This window comes from Gossypium raimondii, chromosome 8 (genome assembly GCF_025698545.1).
Source record: "Gossypium raimondii isolate GPD5lz chromosome 8, ASM2569854v1, whole genome shotgun sequence".
Lineage (NCBI taxonomy): Eukaryota > Viridiplantae > Streptophyta > Magnoliopsida > Malvales > Malvaceae > Gossypium > Gossypium raimondii.
The window spans coordinates 9,437,601-9,462,009 of NC_068572.1; the positions used below are offsets into that span (position 1 = coordinate 9,437,601).

General features: G+C 34.1%; 1 protein-coding gene across 1 annotated transcript; it reads left to right on the forward strand.

Moving 5' to 3' along the window:
- Positions 1 to 22,855: 22,855 nt before the first annotated feature.
- On the forward strand, positions 22,856 to 24,097 carry LOC105793558 (mavicyanin). Its single transcript, XM_012622451.2, has 2 exons — positions 22,856 to 23,041; positions 23,582 to 24,097. The coding sequence occupies exons 1-2, from the start codon at positions 22,864 to 22,866 to the stop codon at positions 24,019 to 24,021; spliced, it is 618 nt and encodes a 205-aa protein (XP_012477905.1). The 5' UTR covers positions 22,856 to 22,863; the 3' UTR covers positions 24,022 to 24,097.
- The last annotated feature ends 312 nt before the right edge of the window (positions 24,098 to 24,409 follow it).

A 24,409-nucleotide genomic window follows, 5' to 3' on the forward strand; every position in this document is an offset into this window, starting at 1 on the left:
GTTAAAAACAGACGTAGTCGATATGAGCATACTAAAGACTACGCAAAATTTGTTATGAATGTGGGCATACTATCATAGTAAGGATGTAGGTGTTAGTAAATCGGAAGTTGATGTCCAGAAGTCAACTCCCCAGAATGCATTTGAATGTCAGTAGACGAGAGGGATGCTGAAGCTGTGTTTAGTCCATGAGTGCCAATTATGGAAACACCTCTTCAAAAGGCAAGGAAGTTATTGGTGAGAAACAAGATCTGGGTTTGGAATCTTATTCAGCATGAATGAGGATGAGACTATGGATATTAATGGAAGTTTTTACTAAAACAAATCACATTGAAGGGTTTATTTTGCATGGACCGGGACTATGGTCACAGGTTTGGAGTTTAATTATATAAACAAAGATATTTGTTAGCGACAATTGATTCTTGAAGTAGTATTGGTGTTATTAACGTGATAAAGATGGAGAGATTAATTTAATTCGGAAAGTTCGGAACTATTTGAAGGAGTGAGGGTAATAAACTTGCTGATGACCTAGCAAATAATTTCTATTATCCTCCTCCACTGACGTTTCTTGATCAACTTGATGCTGATACTGTTGGTGTTATAACAGCGGGAATGTATATGTGTTTTCTTCTATGATAAAAAAAATATCCAACTTTTTTAGTACTTTAAAACTAAGAATTATCCCTATCCATAATTAACATTCAAAAGAAAAGAGAACATTGGTGTACATGCATTTCAAGAATTAATTGAATAAGAAAACCGTCAGTTTATGGTAAAAAAAACAATCAGATGTTTTCATTCAAGTATTAGCTAAATAATATAAAAAAAGTTTGAAATTTATTATTAGCGTAACAATTTAATATCAATGTAATATATTTTACTTATGTTAAACAGTTTAATATTTCATGCAACTAGCTTGGAGAAACTTTTGTACTAATAAATATTCAGTTTTTATTTATTATATTACCGAGTTTACTATTTTAAATAATTTTGTATTATTTATAAGATTTATCGCATTTATAAGTAAGAATTCTAATTTTATTGAAATATTTGATTAAATAAATTTAGTCTAATTTGAATTTGTCAAGCCTTGGTTCTCATACTTTACAAAATCTAAGATGTTAGTCAAATTGTTGATAAGTGTATGAACTTAAATCAGTTGTTTTTGCTAATTTGTTGCATATAAATTGTTTTTAGTTTATTAAGAAAATTGACGGGAGTTTATTAGACAGAAAAACTAAAAAAACATAAAAGTGATAGCCCACAAAACCCAATCTAATGAAAAACAGAAAAACAAAATCTAAAACCGAAAACAAAGCCTGTCGAAACCAACTTTTAATTTTGAAAAAAAAAACAAAAATTTAGTTGTCGGCTTTTAAAAAAACAAAAATTGGGCCAATCTTTTATTCAGGTGTGATTGGATCACCTAAAAAAATAGCTTTGGTCTACGAGTTTTAGAAAAACAGATTCGGGAGTCAGTTACGTACGAAGAAGGATTAGCACCCTCGTAACGCTTAAAAATTGGTACCAAATTGATTAATTAATGCCTTAAAGTCGAAAGTTAAAAAAAATGCGATCCTTAATAAATTATTTATTAAGACTTTCTCATTTTGAAAAAAGAAAAATATCACACCCAATGCGTTAGGGCACAACATTTTATTCTCTTCAAGATGAGTCAGTCCAGAAAACTCGTGTAATAAAGTTTAAGAAAATATCTAATTGTTTAAAATTTATGAAGAAATCGCAGCCCAATACGTTAGAGCACAATTTCCTAAAATCCCAAACATTCAATATTTCCTTTATTTTTCTTAAAATATCCTTGTCTCGAGAAATCAACGTGTCACATCCAATATGTTAGAACACAACATATTGAATCCCCAATGACAAGTTTTATTTTATTTGATTAAAGAGTAATTCTCGATTGTTAGATTTAACGAAGAAAATCGGAACCCAATACGTTAGGGCTCAATCTTCTCGAAAATCCTAAATACGAGTATTATCTCTATTTTGAAAAATTCCATTTTTAGATTCGAGTAAAAAGATGCCGTAATGTTATGTTAAATGTATGAATAGATGCCTCTTAAGCAAATATTAATAATAAATACAACAATTGCATAGAAATAATATGAATAAATAAATAAATAAAAATAATGACATGAAAAATATCAAATAAATGAGCAAAATAATAATAATAATAATAATAATAATAATAATAATAATAATAATAATATGAAAACATAAATTGATAAACAAATGATTGAAATAAACGAAAACAAAAACAAAAAGAATAAGAGACACATAACATATACATTGAAATTATGGAGGAAAAAAACAAACACATGATTTACATATAAAATTTTGAATTATAAAATTTATATAAACATATAATGTATTTATGAAAATAAAGAAAAGTATATAAACATACATATATACATAAATTATAAAATATGTGTTAAAAATATAAATAGGTAGTTAAACATTTTTGAAAATAAAAAATAGATATATATATATATAAATGAAAAAACATTCGTTTTAAAAATAAATATATACACATATACATTTATACAAATATATATAAAATAAAATAAATAATAATTACATTATATTAAAAATATGCATATATATATGGAAATAAATATGTACATAAATATATATATATAAAAAGAAAAACATAATTACATATGAAAATAATAATTACATTATTAATTAATGAAAAAAAAACTAAGTTGAATTGTAAAAATAAAAAAAACTGGGGCAGATTCGTAAATAATTGAAGATCGGAGGACCTTATTGAACACGCTAATAATTCAGAGGGGCTGGAAGAACAATTTTTCTTTCTCCTCTAAACGGCGTCGTTCCATCAGAACAAAATTGAAATCGAAAATAAATAAGGGGTAAATTTAAAAAATACAAAAAAACTCAATTGCAAAAATATTAAAGGGCGGAGGGGCCAAAGGCGCAATTTGCCCCTTCGTATAAAACACGCGGATCCTAAGGTTGGGTCGGGTCAGATTCGGGTTAACCTGGGCCTTAAACGGCGTCGTTTTGGAAGGGCTATTTAAGCCAAAATTTAGTTAAAAAAAACATTTTCATTTGGTTTTAAAAAAAATAGAAAAAAAATTCAAAAAAGTTCTCTCTCCCCCCAGCCCGTCGGTCTCCAGTCCGACCATCGGCCGGTCATCGGCCACCGCGCCGGCCACCGCTCTCTGGCGCCGGCACCGCCGTCTGTGGTGGCCGAAAAAGGGGAGAATCTCAGATCCGATTCCTCCGAGGCCCCTAAGCCCAGATCTGGCCCCGAAACCCACAAAACACAACTGCAAGAGCCTCAAATCTCCGAGAAACCTTTCGGTTTCCAACCATTCACAGCGGTTCTAGGCACCACTCAAGTCGTTTTTTTCCTTTTTTATTTTATTCGTATGTACACAAAAAATAGTAAATTAGTAGATTATAGAAATCAACCTTTTTTTGATTGATGTTTGCACTATTAGTATTCTGATGTTTTGCTGTGAGAATAAAAAACCCCTCTCTTTATTGATTGTCCAAATCGGATCCCTATTACAATGCATTCATGGCTTTTTTATAGCCGAATGAAACAAATCTAAAGAAGAAACAAATCTGTTTGATTTTCGAGTCTTTGATTGTGTTTCCTTTTTTTTTGTTTTTTCTTGATGCGCAGGTATGAAGATCAGGGGTGCTTGGAGGGCATGGTTGCGGCGCAGGTGATTTAGAAACCCTAGGGTTTCTAATATTTTTTCGGGCCATTATATTTGGGCCTATTTCGTTGTAATTGGGTTTGGGCCACTGTTTGTTTTATTAATTGGGCCATATAGGCATGTCTGTAATGCGAGTCTTTTAGACCCGGGCAAAATCTGGCATGTACAAAGCCCATGAAGAAAAACACACAAAAAAAAAGCAAATAAAATGAAATGCCCCAAGCCACTCCTCCAGTCACTAAAATAGTTGGCACCCACTCCTTAGAAAATGTCCAAACCCTCAAAACTTGTCAATACTAGTTTCTAAAAACGAACAGCCCTCTAAAATCAAAACCAATTGTTGTTCATTCCTCTCCCCAAAGCCTACCTCTTCCTCATCTGTCAATTTGATTCCCTCTTTCTCCTCCCCCATAATCTATCATCGACGACTATCGGCACACTTCCAATCAGGTAACTCTCTCTTCCATTCCTTAAGCAATCTGTGGCTAAACTATGTGCTAGGGTATTAGCGGATCTAGCTATGTGTTTGAACTTGATACTATGAAAACTCCTTTTTAACCGTTGTATGTCCCAAAATAATCGCCCCTATCACCAATTTATCTCGGATGTCTGACTAAATTTTTTTAATAATGGTTCTTGCATCTCTTTCTATGGTAATTGATGAAAGGCCCAAATGGTTTCCTAAAAACAACACCTGAAGGTAGGCATATCCTTCCGCTGCAAACGGCAAAACGATCTCCTTTTGTAGTGTATGTTTCGAAACCAAAATATCACCTCGAGATTTACAAACAACCACTCCAGATCCAGATCTCGCCAAACTTTGATTATAAGCCACATCAAAATTAACTTTGACATAAGAACCTAGTGGCAGACACCATTCCTCATTAACATATCTGGTAAACTTCTTATCTTCTAAATTGTCAATCTCTCCAATATATCTTGTTATCCAATCCACTATTTCTTTTCCTTTAATCTGACTCCCCTCATGCAGGACTAGATTTTTGTGTGTCCAGATTCTCCAGATTGCACAACAAAATAATCTGCACTGGTCACTGGAACTCATTCGAAAAATCCAGGTAAACCAATCTTCGTCGTTTAGATCTAGATTAGAAAAAATCTAGTTTATATTTAAATAATTCCAAACTTCTATTGACATAGGACATTCTTTGAAAACATGATACAGGGACTCTACTACTCCACCACACCTCGGACACAGGACATCTCCTCTAATCTTTCTGTTCTGGAGATTACCAAAAGTAGGCAGGAAATTCCAAGTGGTTTTCCACAAATAATTTTTTGCTTTTGAAGGGATTTTTAGAGACTATAGTTTTCTGTATAGCTCCCTAGAATCATAATGTGTATAATTAGGGTTAAAAGTATCTTTATGTAATAGTTTATAGGCGCTTCGGATAGAAAATTCCCTAGAAGATTCCCTCCTCTAGACCCGTATATTTTCAATCCCTTCCCAGGCCAAAGGAGTTCGTAAGATTTTCGATGCAATCTCTTCAGGAAAGGTATTGTTAATTAGATTTACTTTCCATTCCCTAGTACCTACATCAATGAAATTAGAAACTAAGTTTAACCCACCAGTATTAACTTGTTCATTAATTCTGTAGTTCGGGGAACCTGATAGCCAAGCATCATCTTTTACTGATATATTTGAACCTGAACCAACATTCTAACAAAACCCATTCTCCAGAAGACCCCTAGCCGCCCACACACTTTTCCAGGTATACGAAGGTAAATTTCCTAATCTCGTATTCAAAAAATCAAAGTTTGGAAAATATTTTGCCTTTAACACGCGAGATAATAATGAATTGAGAAAATTAATAATATGCCACCCTTCTTTAGCTAGCAAAGCAACGTTAAATTTTGCAAGGCTGCGAAAACTAAACCCCCAGTCTCCTTTGGTTCATTCAAATAATCCCAAGTACACCAATGTATACCCTTCTTACAAAAACCTTTCTGTGACCAAAATTTTCCATAATAATCTCCAATTCGTTACAAAGGGTCTTAGGCAATAAGAAACACGCCATCGAATAAGTGGGAATAGCCTGAAGGACTAATTTAATAAACACTTATTTTCCCCCTTGAGACAAGTACCTAACACTCCAACTTTCGATCCTCTACTTAAACCTATCCTTAAGAATTTGAAAAGAAGCCTTCTTCCTTTTCCTTATCATGTTGGCAACCCAAGATATCTTTCAGGGTCATTCAAATGCCTAACTCCCAAAATCCCTGATACGAGTCACCGATCACCCACTAAAGTATTCATGATGAAGAAAATAGTGGATTTACTAAAGTTAATACATTGACCAGAACATTGCTCATACTCCCTTAAAACCCATTTTAATGTTTGTGTCCCCTTCGTATTCGTTTCCTTGAATAAAATTGAATTATCAGAAAATAACAAATGCAAAATTTGAGGGCTACTCCTGCTCACATTTGCTCCTTTTAAGAATCCATCTCTCATAAATAACCTCATAAAGGACGATAGTCCTTCACTACAAATCAAAAACAGAAAAGGACTCAAAAGATCACCTTGTCGAAGTCCTCTATTAGGTCTAAACCTTTCACCAATTTTCCTATTTACTACCACCGAATACGAAACTGTAAAGATACATTTCATTATGGTCTCAATCCATCGAGCATCAAATTCCATCTATACCAACATTTCCTAAATAAATTGTCATTCCGCTCTATCATAGGCCTTACTCATATCTAATTTCAAGGCCATGAATCTCCTTTTTCCCACTATCTTCTAACGGAACATGTGCAAAATCTCATAAGCTAATAGCACGTTATCTGAAATAAATCTCTCAGGTACAAAAGCACTTTGGGATTTATCAATGCATGCATTCGATACCCCTTTAAAATGATTAACAATAACTTTGGCAATCAGTTTATACAGAACATTGCACAGGCTAATAGGCCTAAAATTCACTAAATTTGTAGGATTGGGAATTTTCTGGATCAACACTATGTTGGTCATATTAAGCACATCAAAATCCATACCTTCATTTAAAACATTCAAGCAGAAATCAATAACATCTCTCCCAACAATATGCCAGTACTTTTGGGAAAACAAAGCTGGAAATCCATCGTCTCTAAAGGCTTTAGTTGGACCTATTTCTTTCAACGTTGTGATGACCTCATCCTCCAAATAGGTTGTCATTAGCTTCGAATTGACATCCTGTGAAATAAAATTATCAATACCCAAAAGAATATGGAACATATCTCCAACTCCACTTGACGTAAAAAGATTTTGGAAATAACCCCCGACAATTTCTTCCATTTCGCCCTCATCACTAGTTTCCCTCCCATCCTCATATTGTAAGGATCGTATGCAATTCTTGTGCCTCTGATGGGAAGTATGATTATGAAAAAAAGTTGTATTTCCATCTGCCCTTCAACTTTCAACAAATTTCCGCGGGCTCTTTACTCCCAATATCTCTCATCCTTGTCAATCTCGAGATTTAAATGGACCTTTGTATCAATGATCTTCGCAAGACTCTAATCATTAACATCCGCCCCTATCAACTCTTTTAACTCCCTTGTCAACTCCGTTTTGAGAGCTTTTCTTTTTAACTTAATTGAACTAGCCCAATATACCAATCCCTTCTTTAGGTCCTCCAATTTAATCATTAAATCACCAGAAGTAGACGCCCAAATATTCACTACAGCTTCCTCAAAAGAATCCTCCAATATCCACCAAGCTTCAAACTTAAACCTTCTCATTTTTAATATATTAGAACTCTAATCAATTCTAATGAAAAGAGGGCAATAATCCGAGAAAGAATGAGGAAGATGTTGAATCATCGCATTAACCATTTAGCAATAGCCACACCCCTGTCTAACCTTTCCCTAAAAATCGTCTTCGGTAAATTCCCCATTTCCCATGTAAACCAAGCCCCGGAATAACCAATATCCATCAACTGACACTCCCCCAACACCTCTCTAAAAGCCTCCATTCTACTTTCTTCCCTTTTCAACCCCTAAATTTTTTAAAAGTATACATGATTTCATTAAAATCCCTACATACCAACCAAGGAAGATCACAAACACGACCTAATCTACGCAATACCCTCCATGAATTATCCCAATTGTGCACATAAGAGGAACCATAAAAGCCAATGAATCTCCAAATATTTTTTCCTTAATATCCTCCACGTCAACGTTAACGTGCCTAATTGAAAAATTCTTGAGAGTGATCGAGACTTTACCCCTCCAATCCAAACAAAGCCCTCTTCTAGTTCCCTCAGCCGAAACATCAATTCCATTAAAAAACCCACACATTCTTCGAACTTGGGGATTATGCAACTTCAGCATACACCGAAGTCTTCGCATAGCTCGAGGGCTCCCCAACTCTCAAACATTTCAACTTATCATTTTCATTGCGACCGGTCGGCATGCCTCTTGGCAGCCGCTGATACAAAAAAATTTCTAACACCTTTCCATCAGTCCTCCCCAAAGATCTGAACTCCACCCCCTGACTGTATTCACTTAAATCCCATCTCGGCTTCTTTTTACCATCTTATCCCTCTAATATAAGCTTTTCCAAATCATGCTCCATAGCCATTAAGCCCAATGGCTTAGACGGATCATTTTTATGAAGGGACATAATGGTTTGATTCCCTTCTAAATTCAACCCCAACATTGGATCAATACGAATCCCACTATCCATTCTTTCCTCCGACGTCCAACTCCATCGACCCGAACTCCAACGTCCATAATTACCCCTTTTCACCCTTACCACACACTATTCATCGCCACAGCTTACCTAAATTGAGCCTTTAATGTCAAATCCCAACCCATCTTTACTACCTCAACACCTAAAGTCATCCTTGCCTGAGAAAATGAATCATTATGTCCCGATTGACCACAGAAGAAACAAAACAGAGTTAGATGCTCAAATTTGAAATACACATATGCACAATTTCCAGATGCAAACATTAGCTTCTTTTTTCTTCTCAAAAGGCGCCTAACATCCAAACACATCTACACCCGCATATAACTCCTTAGCCCCCTCCTTATACTCGCACTATCATACTTCATAAATTTTCCAATAAAATCACCTTATTGTCTCATCAACAACTCAGAAAAGAAATTTGGTGGAACATCATGAATTTGAACCCAAAAATGGGGCAAAAATCAAGGGCACCTTTAATGGATCCTCCCTCAGAAACAACCGATGGAACACCAATAAATGATTATTAAACATCCAATAAGCTTCATAATAACACGCTCCAAATCCATCTTGTGAAAAAATCGAAACAGGAATTTTTTTCTTCTAAATCTAATATCTAAACCCATTTAACAGGGTGCCATAAATTAGCCATCGTACTCTTCATAAACGGAAAGTGAATGACACTAGCCGTCAGGAACCACCCTACCAGCCAGAACTCATTCTCATTCACTGCCAATTCCACCTGTCTCTGCACCTCCACAATCTCATCATGTTCATCATCTAGAGATAATGCCGCCAGTTCCCTTTCCATAATTAAAACCTTGATAACCTACACCCACATCCAACCTTCGTAAATGAACATACAAAAAATTACGCAGCAAATAAAAAAACACCCGAGCCATACCCAAACCCTAAAAACATCGCACCAAAACCAAACACCCAAAACCTAAAACCTAAATTGTGCTAGAATATAGTAAACTAGAAGCGTGATAGAAAGCAGACCTTTTTATTTGAATGTGGGCCGTTGCATATGTAAATTGTTGAATTGCTAGTTTTTATTAATTTCTTGCATATTGATGGACGTCAAAATAGACCTATGCATAGGCCGGGCCACCCAACCAAGCCTAAAAGCGTGCTCAAAAAGTGGGAGGGTTTGGGCAAAAAAAAATAATGTCCATTTAAAAAACGGGTCAGCCCTCGGGTAAGGCATTTTTTGCCCAGGTTCAACCCTGCCCGGTTCGAATTCACAAAAGGACAAAAATATCTACTATTTTTTATTGTTTTAATGCTACTTTCTTGTTATTTTCTCCCTATTTTGCTACCATTTACCTATTATGTTGCTCCTATTTTCTTTTATTGTTTGGATATTGTATAACACTTTTTTTATTGTTAATTTTGTTTTTATTTTAAAGGCATTTGCTTGTTAAGTTGAATCTATCTTAGTGTTTTTTAAGTATACATATTTTTTAAAATTTATTTTCAATTTGTTGGGAAATATTTATTTTAATACTCTTGGTATTTTTGATGTATTATATATATTTAAAAATTATATAAAAATAATATTAAAAAATTTAATATGGTCCGAAGGCCCGCCCGAAATATGGGAGGGTTCGGGTAAAAATATAGGCCCAAAATATGGGTTTGGGCAAAAAGCGAACTGTTTAGAAAGCGGGCGGCCTCGGCAACACTTTTTGGTCTTGCTTCTGCCCGGCCCTACCAATTTAATAAAAATATTTTTTTTATTTTTATTTTTTAATTTTAAAATATTTTTAAAATACTTTTTTTTATTTTTTTATTTTTAAAATTATTTTTTGGTGTTTATTAAAAAATGGGTTGGGCCCGGGCTTAGGATTTTACTCCCGGGCTAGGCCTGGACAAAATTCCAAGCCCATATTTCGGGTCGGGCCGAGCCCGAGCCAAGGAGGTGGGCCAAATTTTTTTCTGGGCCCCGCACGAACCCGGCTCATGGACACCCTAGGTCGAGCCCAAGTTTTAGCATTTTTATTCGGGTCGGGATTGGATAAAATTTTAGATCCATTTTAGCAAACAAGTATAAAATTTTGGTTGGGTTTGGATCAACCCATGAACACCTCTACGTTGAAACCACAAAATATAATTTTTTACGCTCTAACTTAATTAAATAATAGTATAGAGTACTAGGGTCGATCCCATAGGGACTAAAACTCCTAATTTTCCTGTTTACATAACTAAATTCTTAAGTCTAGGTAGCTTTTGTGCCAACGACCTATACGTTGCAGAGCTGCAAATAATAAAAGGGGGACTTTAGTTGATAAAGAAAATAAAAAAAACACATAAAAAATAAAATAAAAACAGAATTATGATTGCAAAATAAAATTAAGGAAATTAAATTAAATTGGTGAATCAAATATATTAATGCTTAGTCTCAGTCTCGGTACACTCTGAAATCGAAACAATCCTTGAAAGTAGATTTTCCTTTCCAAAAGATAAGCTGGTTATAAAGATCGAGGACGCCCCAACTGCCAACTTTTCCTTAAGTAGTTGGTTCCAATACGACCTACAAACCAACCCTTATCGATTATCTAACCACGTAACAAGCGTCTGCAATTTAAGATCTCGGTAGCCTTGCGATCTAAAAAAACCCAACTTGAATTAACGACCTTAACCGCGTGAGTTGTTTAAAATCGATCACTATCTCCCTTGATGGAACCCAACTAGCTTTTTCCAATTGAACACGCCAATTTTTTCACGGGAATTCGAACTCGATAGACGACCGTCTTGTCTCCCAACTGTATGCTAAACAACTCGAACCCAACGCGTGCTTTTTGAATTGAAATTGAATTAACTTTAAGGGAGGATTGTGACTACCCCATATACCGAAAAGATAATAAATATCGTGTTGTAAGGTTTTAGTGCAGGTTCATATCTCACGATTTTCGATCGAAATGATAATCGGCCTAAGGCTAAAGGAGAATTTGTTGAGCATAAAATTAATCATACTCAATTGGGCTTTAAAAGTGGATAATGGTAATAGGTGAAAAGGAGAAAGGGCTTACAAAGCAATTGAACCAAAAGAAAGTAAAAGAAAGAAATTGGCAGTAAGCTCAAAAGCTACAGATGTTGGATGAAATAAAAGAAATCAGATGTATTTTTATTCTATTCAAGTCAGTTTTTTCATGCACCCAATACAAGGTTTTATTCTATTAAAGTCAATTTTTTCATTCACCCAATACACGGTATTTATATACTTTTCACATGCTAAATTTAGCATGATTTACCCTAAGAATAGATCAATTAAAAATTAGATTTTTTTTTCTATTTATAGAATTTGAAAACTTGAAAAATCTGATTTAATCAGCCACTAATTCTGCAATGTTTTTAATTCGACTCGTTTTCTTGCTTCTCATTCCAATTTAGCCCATTTTTCTTGATTTTGAATTTTGGCACTCCAATTTCATCCCTGATAAGATTTAAGTAAGAAATAATAAGATTAGTAGTATTCTATTCAAAAATTAGCCTAAAATAGATACATTAAAAGCACAAAATTAACTTGCTATCAAATTCCCCCTACTTAGCTGATGCTTATCCTCAAGCATGATGTATTTTTCTATATTGGAAATCATTCAACAATTTTTTTGAAATCAAATCTTCTTTCTCAGTCAAGCGTAATGCAAACAATTAGGTGAATAAAAAAAAGTTATTGCTACGTTTAACCAATAAGCATTTTATAAAATCTATAACATTATGCAAAATTCAACTAATTCACTAAATTTAGGCTTAATCAAACTTGAGAGACAATCGTACTCAATCAAATTTTTCCACAAGTTTTAGACGTAGTTGAATCTTTTTACGCGAAATGAGATGACAATCCAAACACCTCACTCTGGTTACTCAATTTGTCACGTCCTCAATCAGTTTTTTTTTCCTTACTCAAGGAAGCTTAGTTAGCAGAGTGTTACACGTTTCGGTTCGTCACTTGAATCTTTTTACACGAAATGAGATGACAACACAAGCATCTCATTCCGGTTACTCAATTTGGTTACATTTCTAAAATATTCACCTATAACTAAGCCATTAATAGTTTTTTTATACTTAAATGAAACTGAGTACTTTTATTAGGAAAGTTTAAAAAGCCAACCATTTTTATGAAATGTTGACTTAGTCATAACATTTTCAACTCTACAAGATACTTGTTGATCATAGTAAGCAAGTTATTCATGAATTACCCAATTATTTAAATAAACTAAGCATAGGAACTGGAGGTTCATTTTCAAAATGAATTAAGAAGTAATCTTAATATACAAATTAACTAATACAAAGAAGAAATAGCATGACATGTCACCCCTTCCTAGCCCACATTGCCTTCAATGTGCAAATTGAAAGGTATAACAAAAGAGGAGGGTAAAATGTACTCACCGTGTATATTTAAGTTGGTGGAGGGTGTTGGAAATGTCCACTTTGCAATATGGCGAAAATGTTTGAGACTTGAGCTCCCATTGTGTCTAGGTGAGACTCAATGTGATTTAGTGGTTCTTCCATAGTAGAAGGACGTTGCACCTCTTGTTCCCTAGGAGCTAGATTGTGTTGTCGATGAAAAACTCTATTGTTGCAAGCAGTTCGTGTACCTAAGGGAACAAAATGAAATGCAATAGGGGTGTTGGCACGCAAACCCATAGAAACCAGACAATATTCATCTAAAGGTCCATAGTAAATGCATATGTAAGAGATGAAAAATTAATTCCCGATGGAAAAATGTTTATAGCTAAATGTGTGATATATGGGCCGAGATGAAAAATGTATCTGGCTAAATGTGTGATATATGGAAAAATCAATTCACCTAAAGGTAGTATTAAAGTTTCGTTAGAAAATTTTATCGTTTCGATAGTTAATTAATTAAAAAGAACTAAATTGAAAAAGGTGCAAAACTTGCTAAAGTGATTAAATAGCATAAATGGTAAACAAAGGAGGACTTAATGAGAAATTATGCCTAAAATAAAGGCATGAGGTAGCATAAGTAGAAAATAAAACAAAAATCATGTGATTAAAGGGCAAAATTGTAATTTTTGTGAAATTAACTTAAATAAATTGAATTCTAAACTTTTCAAAGCTATTCTTCTTGTAATTTTCAGTCCAAAAACGCCATTGAAGGTCCTCTAAGCTGGTTTTTTATATTTTTGCATCATGTGAGTTCAACTCTTGGTCTTTTCTTGTAATTTTGTGATTTTAAGACTTTTACAATTAGGTCCAACTATCTAATTCATTAGTTTTTAATTCTATGGGTAATTTTGAAAGTTACCATTGATGAGTGCTGGACATTTATGATGAATTAACATGGATTTGAAGTTTTAATTTTTATATGAAGATTTTATCAAGTAATTTCCATAGAAATTAATTTTAGGACCAAATTGTGAAAAGATTAAATCTTAGGGTTTGGTATTAAATTTTGTTTATTAAGGGTTGTGTAATAGCTTATAATATTTAGATAAAGTGTTAATTGAGAAAAATCATCTCATTTGATGAGTTAATTGGTGAGGACTAAATTACAAAAATTGTAAAAGTTGGGGTAATTGTGTAATTTTGAAATTTGAGGGTAGAAATTATGAAGTGGACTAAAATTGAAGTATATGCTAATTAATGAAAAATTTTATATTCTAGATCAAAAGCTTGTAAATCAACGAGAAAAAGAAAAATTAGCTGAATAGTCTCTAAACTTTTACCAATTTTACAATCCAACCCAGGTAAGTTCATATGGTTAAACTTTCATGATTATTTTTTAATTTAGGAATTGTATAATATATTTATTCATATTTTGTTGTTGAAATTAAGATTGTTGTAAAAGTATAAAAATTGAATTGAATGTTTAAAACGAGCAGAATGCAGGATTGAGTATGATCGTTCCGTGGCAAAGAATGAATTAACGGATAAGACCATGGTTGGACCATGGCAATGTTTAAATTTAAGACCATAGCTAGGCTATGACATTTTAATGAACAGACCATAACTGGGTTATGACACCTTAAACGTAAGACCATGGTTGAACCATGGCAGTATAGATACATGTGTAAAACCATAGTTGGTCTATGACATTCTGATGATAAGACCATAACTAGGTTATGGCACTACAAATGTAAGAGACTGATGTGATTGAATTGAAAGATTTATAGATTATTATTGATATTGATCTGAAGGAAGCGTGTTTATTGATTATATTGTATTTGACAGGGAAAAATGTATGATTTATTTACAATTTAATTTATAATATTATATTAAGTTCAGTAAGATCAATGTTTAACCTATTGAACTTACTAAGCTTCATTAAGCTTACTTGTGTTGTTTAATGTTCTTGTAGATTAACGTGTAGTCGAAAGATCAGATCAACACATCAAGCTACACTATCCAGTTTATTCCGGTAGTTTTTGCAATGTAAATTTTGCTTTATATGGCATGTATGGGGTTGGTTTGGAGATGAAATAGTTTGAATTATGGTTCTAAATATTAAATGTTTTTATGTATGTAATTAGTAGAATTTGATAAATCAATGAAATGAGTTAAATAGGTAGGTATAAGTAAATGAAATATTTGTAATGTTATGCCATGTTGAGAATACGTTTTAGCTTGTATTGATTGCTTGGTTGGGATATATTTGTCTATGTGAATGTTGAGTACAGGTTAATGTCAAAATGGGTGAGAAAAGTGGCTTTAAAATGGCCTAGCTTCGTTCACACGGGTAGAATCTCAGGCATGTGACCCCTGTTTTTAAGAAAATTTTTGAAATTTTGGGAAAAATTCCCTGAGTACCAGTTTAGTCCCGATTTACTTCTAAGGTGAATATTGGGCCTCGAAGGTCCATCTAATGGATAATATAAGTGTTATATGATTGATTCTTAATATGTGTAACAAAAGTTGGGAAATATTCGTATTTAATTCGTAAAATTCGGTAATACTCCGTAACCATTTTCAGGTGACGGATAAGGGTTAGGAGTGTTACATTTATGAATCAGATTGAACTTCATCAGGGTCAGCAAAACCCATAACTATGTTAAAGTCTAGAACTGACATTCTAAATGTTTTACCAAGTTATCGGAAACAGACGATGTCTTGAGTTTCTATTGTCCAAATGGTATAAAATTCATATACCAGTTCGTAATATGCAACACAGTTAATATTCGCATAAGAAGTCCAAGCAATAGCATCAAAATCATTAAAAATATTATCACATAAATTAAGTTTGTCGAAGGTGAAAAGTGTAAAACTCTTACAGACCAGGATAAGGCGATGTCGAATTTCATCGTATCTCATGCGGTGTTCTAGGGATGTAAAATTTAGAAATCCTCAAAATCTCTCCTTTGATGGCATTGTGTAGGTACGCCCTCGCTGGCCTTGCCTCTTACTCTTAAGTGGTTGGAAATCTTCTTCGGTCGGACTAGTTTGTGCACTCGGCACATCAACAGCCTTGGTACTATTGTTTAGAGTTATTCCTGGCTCATCACTTGGCTGGTGTAACGGTGTTCGTCAAGCACGTGCGGTGACTGACCTTGTTTGGCACAAAGGCGGTTGCACATTTCGATTCGATGATTTTAGGTCATGGTAGTCAGAGGTGCTAGTTTTGTCTAAATGACCTGTAGGATATGTAAGTAATGGAAAAACAGGTTGGGAATCTGTAACGCTATATCTTACTCTGAAAGAAGTGTCTGAACAAACTTTTATCTCGTGTAGTGTCAAACTCCTTTGACGACGGTGTCAACTTGGTCCAACAGCTGGTATCAATGGTGGAGAATGTGGTTATGAATCTTCATCATCAATGTCAATGACTGGTGGTGTTAAAGATCGATTTCAACCTTGATTAAGTGAAACCAAAAAATCGTCGGTCGTTTGGTTTGTAGTGTGAACCATGACCGATATTTCAGGTTTTTGGTAGTGAATGACGGTATCTGTTGTGGCTGCTCACTGCGATAGTTCACGGTGGTGGTTCATGGTGGTTCGGACAGTGTCAATGTTTGGCGTGACAGTGTTCGAAATGTGGTGGTTTTAAGGCCGACGTCATTTATGAAGGAATGTGTGGTGGTTTGGTGTTTCGAAGGTTGGCAGCGTTATGGGTTTTTATAAATGATGGCGGCATTTTGGTTACAGGTAAGTGCGATGGCGCGTGGGGATTTTTGGGCGTGAGGAAGGGTTGTCAAACGACAACAGCGTTAGGGGAAAAGATGGTGTACCTTAGGCTTTGTCGATCATGGCTCTAGGTAATAGTGAAGCGATCGACGATGTCGATCGTGGTGATGGCGGTGTATGGCAGCGGCAGCGTAAAGGATAATGGAGTTTAAGGTTTTGTTGAGAGTAAAAGAAGAAGATGTAGAAGAAGAAAAAGAAGAAGAAGAAGAAGAAGGGTTCATAAATCTATTTCTTGTTCTTTTTTTCTCTCGTTTTTATTTTTTTCCCTTTCTTTAGGTTGGTTTAGGGTTGCGTCGATTTTTGGGCCATTTTCTTTTCTCTTTTTGGGCCATATTCGACCTATTTGGGTTTCTCTTTTTTCTTCTTCTTCTTTGGGCTGGTTTTAGGATTTGGGTTCCTTTATTTTGGGTTTTTTTTATTTGGGTAGTTTATGGGTTAGGGAATAACAACACTGAGCATGGCGTCTCCACGCCTTAATAGAAATCTGATTTCTGGATGAAAGAAATGTCAACCTCTACTGATGTTCCTGCATACCAACATGTCAAAACAGATTAAATAACAACCTTTTTATTTTTATTTTTAACATAAAGTAAATTGAATTCAAAATTAAAATAAATATGGGTTGCCTTCCAAAAAGTGTTTTTGTTTAACATCGTTAGCTCAACGACCTGAAACTTTATTTATATGGCTCCTCTAGAATTAATTCTTCCACCACGTGTACTTGGAAATTTTAGTAAAAAGGCTTTAACCTTTGCCCATTGACCTTGAAACATTTTTCGGACTCCTCACTCGTAATTTCAACTGCACTGTGAGAAAATAATTGAGAAACAAAAAGACCAAGTCATTTGGTTCCAAGTTTACCTGCAAAGATCCTCAATGTGGGATTGTAAAGTAACACCTTCTGTCCAACTAAAAATTGGTCACGAGATATCTTCTCGCTACTAGATTTTCGCTACTAAAAATAGATTTTCGTCCGAAAAATCATCATTCAGAGGCATATTGTCTTTTGAGATTGGTATTCGAGTTAAGTGGTTTGCTACTAACTTCTCGCACCTTTTTTTTTATCTTTTATCTTGAGGTCAAATTCTTGTAAAAGCATAATCCATCTGTTAAATCTCGACTTCGCTTTATTTTTTCCGATCAAGTATTTCAAAGTTACATGGTTAAAAAAAATAGTGGTTTTAGTGCCTACTAAATATGATCTAAGTTTTTCCAAAACAAATACAAGACCTAATATTTCTTTTTCAGTGGTTGAATAATTACTTTTAGTGGCATCTAATGTTTTAGAGGCGTAAGAGATGACGTGGGAATCCTTCCCGATTCTTTGCCCAAGAAAGTGGTGTTCCTCTTTTCGAATAAGTTATGCACAGCGGTTGTTGCTTATTCGGTGCTACAACGAGCTGTCGAATGGTTTGATTCTCTATTTCTTCTGGTTCACTGAGCGTATTGTCTATTGCTTTCATGTAAGACAGTGTTTCATACTTGACCTCTCTCACTTGTTGTTGTTTCCTACGTCGAATAGCTTCTCTTCGTAGTGTTTAAGCTAATTTCTCAATTTCTTATTCAAACTCTAAGGTCTCCGATTCTGATTTGGTCATAAGTAAAATAAATGAAAATTAAAATTATTTCCACTCACCAGAAACGACATGAAAATTTGATGGGCATTGAAACCACCAAATATAATTTCCTAAGCTCTAAATTAAATAATATATAGAGTAGTAAGGTCGATCCCATAGAGACTGGGACCCCTAATTTTTCTATTTATCTAACCAAATTCCTAATTTTCCTATTTTGCAGGATATAAAAAACATACATTGGTCCTTACACTTAGGCGGGATTTTCTTCTATAAAACTGCAGATACATTTTCTCCTACATTTATACTTTCGTTGCCTAAGAGCTTCTTTTTGCCAATGCACAATTCTTTTAAGAATTTCGCATAATATAGAATTTGTTTGATCGTATTGAGTAAGGGGATATTAATTTCTACCTTTCGAAACGTCTCTAAGATCTCTTTCTCTTCTCGATCCCTTTTACATTGGGCGAGCCTTCCAGAGAATGGGGGTGGTACCATATTTCAGTAGTGACAACCCTATGGGAGCTACTGGTTCAAGTTTCTGTTCTTCCCGTTTAATATCGTGATCACTGCTCATACCAGGTACTGGTTCCAAAACCGTTCCATCTTTTACGGTCATAACACTTGCATTTTGTCATGGGTTCGACTTAATTTGAGATGGAAATTTCCTTTGGGTCTCCAAAAGACTTACCATAAGCACAAGCATACTTATTTGTTGATTTATTTCTTGTAGGTGCCCTTCAGTCTTTTGTTGGAACTTTTCGGTGATAACGGCTAACCTCTCCACTATGGTCTTAATGGATAACTTCAGGGGTTAAAACTGTTGAGGCAGAGGTAGCCTTGACTTATATGGTTGATTGTATCGAGGGTTCAATCCATAGCTCAGATTTAGGTGATCCCTCCACCCTGCATTGTAAGTGTTTACACGTGGATCATAACGCCTTTGAGGTGGCCCTGGGAAGTTCCCAACGGTATCTAATTGTGTTGTTGTGTCCTCGTGTAAGATTGGACACGAATTTGTCGAATGATTAGGCATGGCACAAATCCCACATAACCGAGCTGGGTTCATTTTTCCTGTAAGCAAATTTTGAACTACATTAGCGAGCTTATTGATTTTATCTTCTAAGGATGGAGTACTTAACCCATGAACCTATCTCATGGATTTTGTAGTTGGTCAAAATTGTTGAGAATTCATAACCATGGTCGAAATTAATTCACTTGCTCTTTGAGAAGTCATGTTAACAAGTGTCCATCAACAAGCAGTATCAATCATCTTCATTTCCATAAAGAGTAACCCCTCATGGAAATATTGAAGAAGTGATTGTTTAGTTAAGCCATGTTGTGGGCAACTAGCATACAATTTCTTATATTGCTCCCAGTAGTCATAGAGCGATTTGATCTCCTTTTGTCAAATTCCAACAATATCTCTCCTTAATTTGGCTGCCTGAGCTGCTGGAAAGAACTTGTTAAGAAACAAAAGAGACATATCAAACCATGTATTAACAGACCTTAGAGGTAAACAAACTAGCCATTCTTTGGAAAAGTCAGGTAACGAAAAAGGAAAAGCTTAAAGTTTAATTTGATCCTCGGTTACTCCCTGTGGTTTCATGCTTAAACAAACCATGTGAAACTCAAAGTGTGGGGGTTTTCATTTTGCAAACCGCGAAAAATGGGCAATAAATGAATTCAGCCCAACTTTAATTCAAACGGTGTTCCTCTTGTTGGATAAGTTATGCACAGCAGTTGTTACTCATCCAGTGCCGCAACGAGCTGTTGAATGGTTTGATTCGCCATTTCTTCTAGTTCACTGAGCGTATCGTCTATTTTTTTCATGTAAGACAGTGTTTTATACTCGACCTCTCACACTTGTGGCTGTTTTCCGTGTCGAACAACTGTTCTTTGTAGTGTTCGAGCTAATTTCTTGATTTTCGATTCCAACTCTAAGGTGGGGTTCTAACTTGGTTATAAGTAAAATAAATGAATATTAGAATTATTTCTACTCCCCAACAACGAAAGCCAAAATTTGGTGGGCGTCGAAACCACCAAATATAATTTCCTAAGCTCTAACTTAACTAAATAGTAGTATAAAGTAGTAGGGTCGATCCCACAGGGACTAGGACTCCTAATTTTCCTGTTTACGTAACCAGATTCCTAAGTCTAGGTAGCTTTCATGCCCACGACATGTGCATTGCAGAGTTGAAAAAAATAAAAAGGGGATTTTAGTTGATAAAGAAAATAAAATAAAATAATACAGAATTATGATTGCAAAATAAAGTTAAGGAAATTAAATTAAATTGGTGAATCAAATATATTAATGCTTAGCCTCAGTCTTGGTACATTCCGAAATTGAATTGATCATTGAAAGTGGATTTTCCTTTTCAAACGATAAACTGGTTATAACGATCAAAGATGCCCCAACCGCTAACTTTTCCTTGTGTAGTTGGTTCCGGTATGACCTGCAAACCAACCCTTACCGATTATCTAACCACGAAACACACGTTCATAATTTAAAATCTCGGTAGCCTTGCGATATAGAAAAGCCAACTTGAATTAACGGCCTCAACCGTGTGGGTCGTTTAAATTCGATCATTATCTCCCTTGATGGAATCCAACTAGCTTTTTCTAATTGAACATGCCAATTTGTTCGCGGGAATTCGAACTCAGCAGATGACCATCTCATTTTCCCAATTCTACGCCAAACAACTCCAACCCAACGCACGCTTTTTGAATTAAAATTGAATTAACTTTAAGGGACGATTGTGATTATCCCATATACCGGAGAGATAATAAATACTGTGTTGTAAGGTTTTAGTGCGAGTTCATATCTTACGATTTTTTATCGGAATGATAATCGGCCTAAGGTTAAATGGGAATTAGTTGAGCATGAAATTAATCATACTCAATTAGGTTTAAAAGTGAGTTTGAGTGTAATGGTGATAGGTGAAAAGGAGAAAAGGAGAAAGGGCTTACAAAGCAATTGAACCAAAAGAAAGTAAAAGAAAGAAATTGGCAGTAAGCTCAAAAGCTACAGACGTTGGATGAAATAAAAGAAAGCAACTGTATTTTTATTCTATTCAAGTTCATTTTTTCATGCACCCAATACAAGGTATTTATATACTTTTCAGATGCTAAATTTAGCATGATTCATCCTAAGAATATATCAACTAAAAATCAGATTTTTTTTTCTATTTATAGAATTCGACAACTTCAAAAATCTGATTTAATCAGCCACTAATTCTGCAATGTTTTTAATTCGGCCCCTTTTCTTGCTTCTTATTCCAATTTAGTCCATTTTGCTTAATTTTGAATTTTAGCACTCTAATTTCATCCCTAAAAGATTTAAACAAGAAAACATAAGTTTAGTAGTATTCTCCTCAAAAATTAGCCAAAACAGATACATTAAAAGCACAAAATTAACTTACTATCACATATAAATTGTTGAACTACTATAGGCCAACGATTTAATGGCATTTTTATTGGAATAACTTCTCATTTTTTGTAGAATACAAGGATTAAGTTCTGGCAAATTAAAGTAGAAGGATTAATTTTTAGTTTTCATAAAATATAGTGACGAGATTCATAATTAGACCAATAAATTTATTTGATAAAGGATTTGTCATACTTGTAAGTATGAGTTTTGAGTTTATTAGAAGACTTATATAATAAATAAAAGATTTATCAAACTTATAAATTTAAAATATTAAATTTTCATTTACCAGAAATGTAAAAAGGAAAAAAATATTTTTAGTTTTAAATATCAAATTTTAATCATTTATATAATAACTTTAGGGACAAGGCCATAAATTCTTTAAGAGATTTTAAAATTTTTAAAAGATGCAAATATAATTTTATCATGTATTAATTATTTTTAAAGGAACTAAATAGAATTATTGTTATATTTAAGAGTCAAAGTGTAATTTTATTATAGATTAATTTACAATTTTATTATTTTTAGGGAGCTAAAGCCCTGCTAGCCTCTTAACTTCGCCTATGAATAACTTTATAATTCATATATATAATTTATAAATAATATATGTAATCCAAAGGGATATATTATATTTGTATTAATTATATTTATTTATAAATTAGTATGGTCAATTTATCAACAATTAAAAGGAAACAAATAAAATTGAAAAGCACAAACTATTAATGTATATTCAAATTTGAGGTATTTTTAATTAGTAACTAAAAGTCACTAAAAAGTTGCATTGTCCTCTTATTTATGGATATTGTTATTAATGTAAGAGGACATGAGTTTGAGTGCGCTAAAACATATTATCTTCATATTTATGGGTTGGGGAGGGGTGATACCAGTTTTAGGTATTGTGTCAAAAAGAGCAGATATAATCAGAACTTATAGTGAGGTTGTTAAAAAAAATCACTAAAATTTTCTTAATTTCATTATTTTAGGTTTTAAATTATTATTATAATATTTTAATCATCAAAAGTAGTGAATATATTATAATTATGTTAAACCATTTTATGAATATTTTTACATTAATTACATGAAATACAAATATATTATTCAAAGAATATAAAATTAAAATTAAACACAAAATCAGATATGTAATACATATAATTTACAAACTAATAATTTTGTAAATGAAAATTGTTTGTTGTAGAAATGGGTAATAGATGCATGATTTCCCTTGAGAATGCACATAGGCTTATATAATAAGGTTGTGTTATTCACACACATTTCACTCCAACACTAACTTTCTTTGATTGCTCAAACCCTCTCGCCATGGCAGTTGCTAAGAGTGCAGTGATTTTCGTCTTTACAATGGCTCTCTGGGGCGTCTCCATGGCGGCTATACACTGGGTCGGAGGCTTCGCTGGATGGACCACCGTCGCTGCAGGCTCCCCACTTGATTACAGAATCTGGGCTTCAACCAGGAACTTCCATGTTGGCGATGTTATTGGTATGTAATAGACTGGTCAAATTCTATATGAAGTCCCTGTACTTTGAGTTTATGCCAAATTTAGTTCCTCTATTATAATTTAGTCAAATGTGTATTTTCAATCCTTAGGTTATTTTCTTCCATAATTTCCATTAAATAATTTGATATGACTTGTGATGAAATGACATATATAGTTTCCCATTTTTCTATATTTGAATTTTTTTGGAATTTTTAAAATATATATAATATTTATCCAAATGTAAAAAAGAAAAGCTAAAATATACATGCCACATCGCCACATATTTAAAAAAAGTGAGGAACATCAAATTATTTATGAAGAAAAGGACCTTAATATTCAAAACGTAGAGAAACTAGAAAGAATCAAATTATAATAAAGGGACTAAAACTGGAAAAATGAAAAGTATAGGGATCTTCCATAAATATTACCTAATAGATATCTCACCTAAAACTCTTCTTCCTTTAAACCTACTGTTTTTCCTCACTATGATTAGGAAATACATGATGGTAAATTAAGTTCGTTTATCAATACCCCAATTGCAGTTTTCAGGTACAACAATAAGTTCAATAACGTGGTCCGTGTGACTCACCAGAACTTCAAGTCATGCAACGCAACATCTCCAATTGCAGTCTACTCATCAGGTGCCGACACCATCAACCTCACAAGACCCGGCCACTTGTACTTCATTTGTAGTATCCCAGGCCACTGTCTGGCCGGCCAAAAGGTTAACATCGAGGTCACACTAGCCATGGAGCACCTTCCATCTTCGGCTTCCGCTGTTTATCAATTACCACAGTCAGCCTCCGTGTCTGATGAAGCCTTGGCGCCCAGTCCAGAAAGCTTGGAACCGATCCCTGGCCCAACTCAGGGCAGTGCTCCCGCTCTCAGATCGCTCAACTTCTGGTTGTCTCTTGTTGTGCTTGCATTTGGGTTTGGTGTTACTGGCATTGGCACTTACAGCCTGGTTGAGTTTCATGTTTAAGCAAAAATTTGTGTCAACGAGCATGCCAGCAGTCTTCTATTTATAAATAAGCTTAAACTGCTTAAGCTGATGAAAGGACTGCCATGTCTGAATAGAAAAACACTATGTGATGTTAACCTGCTCTTGTTAATTGATCAAATAAGTGTTTGAATTGAATCGTGATATCAAAAACTTCTGCAGTTCTTGAAAATTCATGTTATTCAACTTCCATTTATTTGGAAAAAAAAACTCTGCTTTTTGACAGTTCTGATCATTGATAGAGTATTTGCCAAATCTTGATATACACCATACCAGTTATAGAACAAATCCTTGACAGTGCCATTTATGAGAATTTTTTCTTCATTTTATTATTCCCTTACATACCATTCATATTTAATGGAAGGAAACT

Coding starts and splice junctions, on each gene's coding strand:
- LOC105793558 (XM_012622451.2), top strand. CDS start 22,864: ATGGCAGTTGCTAAGAGTGCAGTGATTTTCGTCTTTACAATGGCTCTC. Junction 23,042..23,581: donor CCATGTTGGCGATGTTATTG/GTATGTAATAGA, acceptor CCCCAATTGCAG/TTTTCAGGTACAACAATAAG.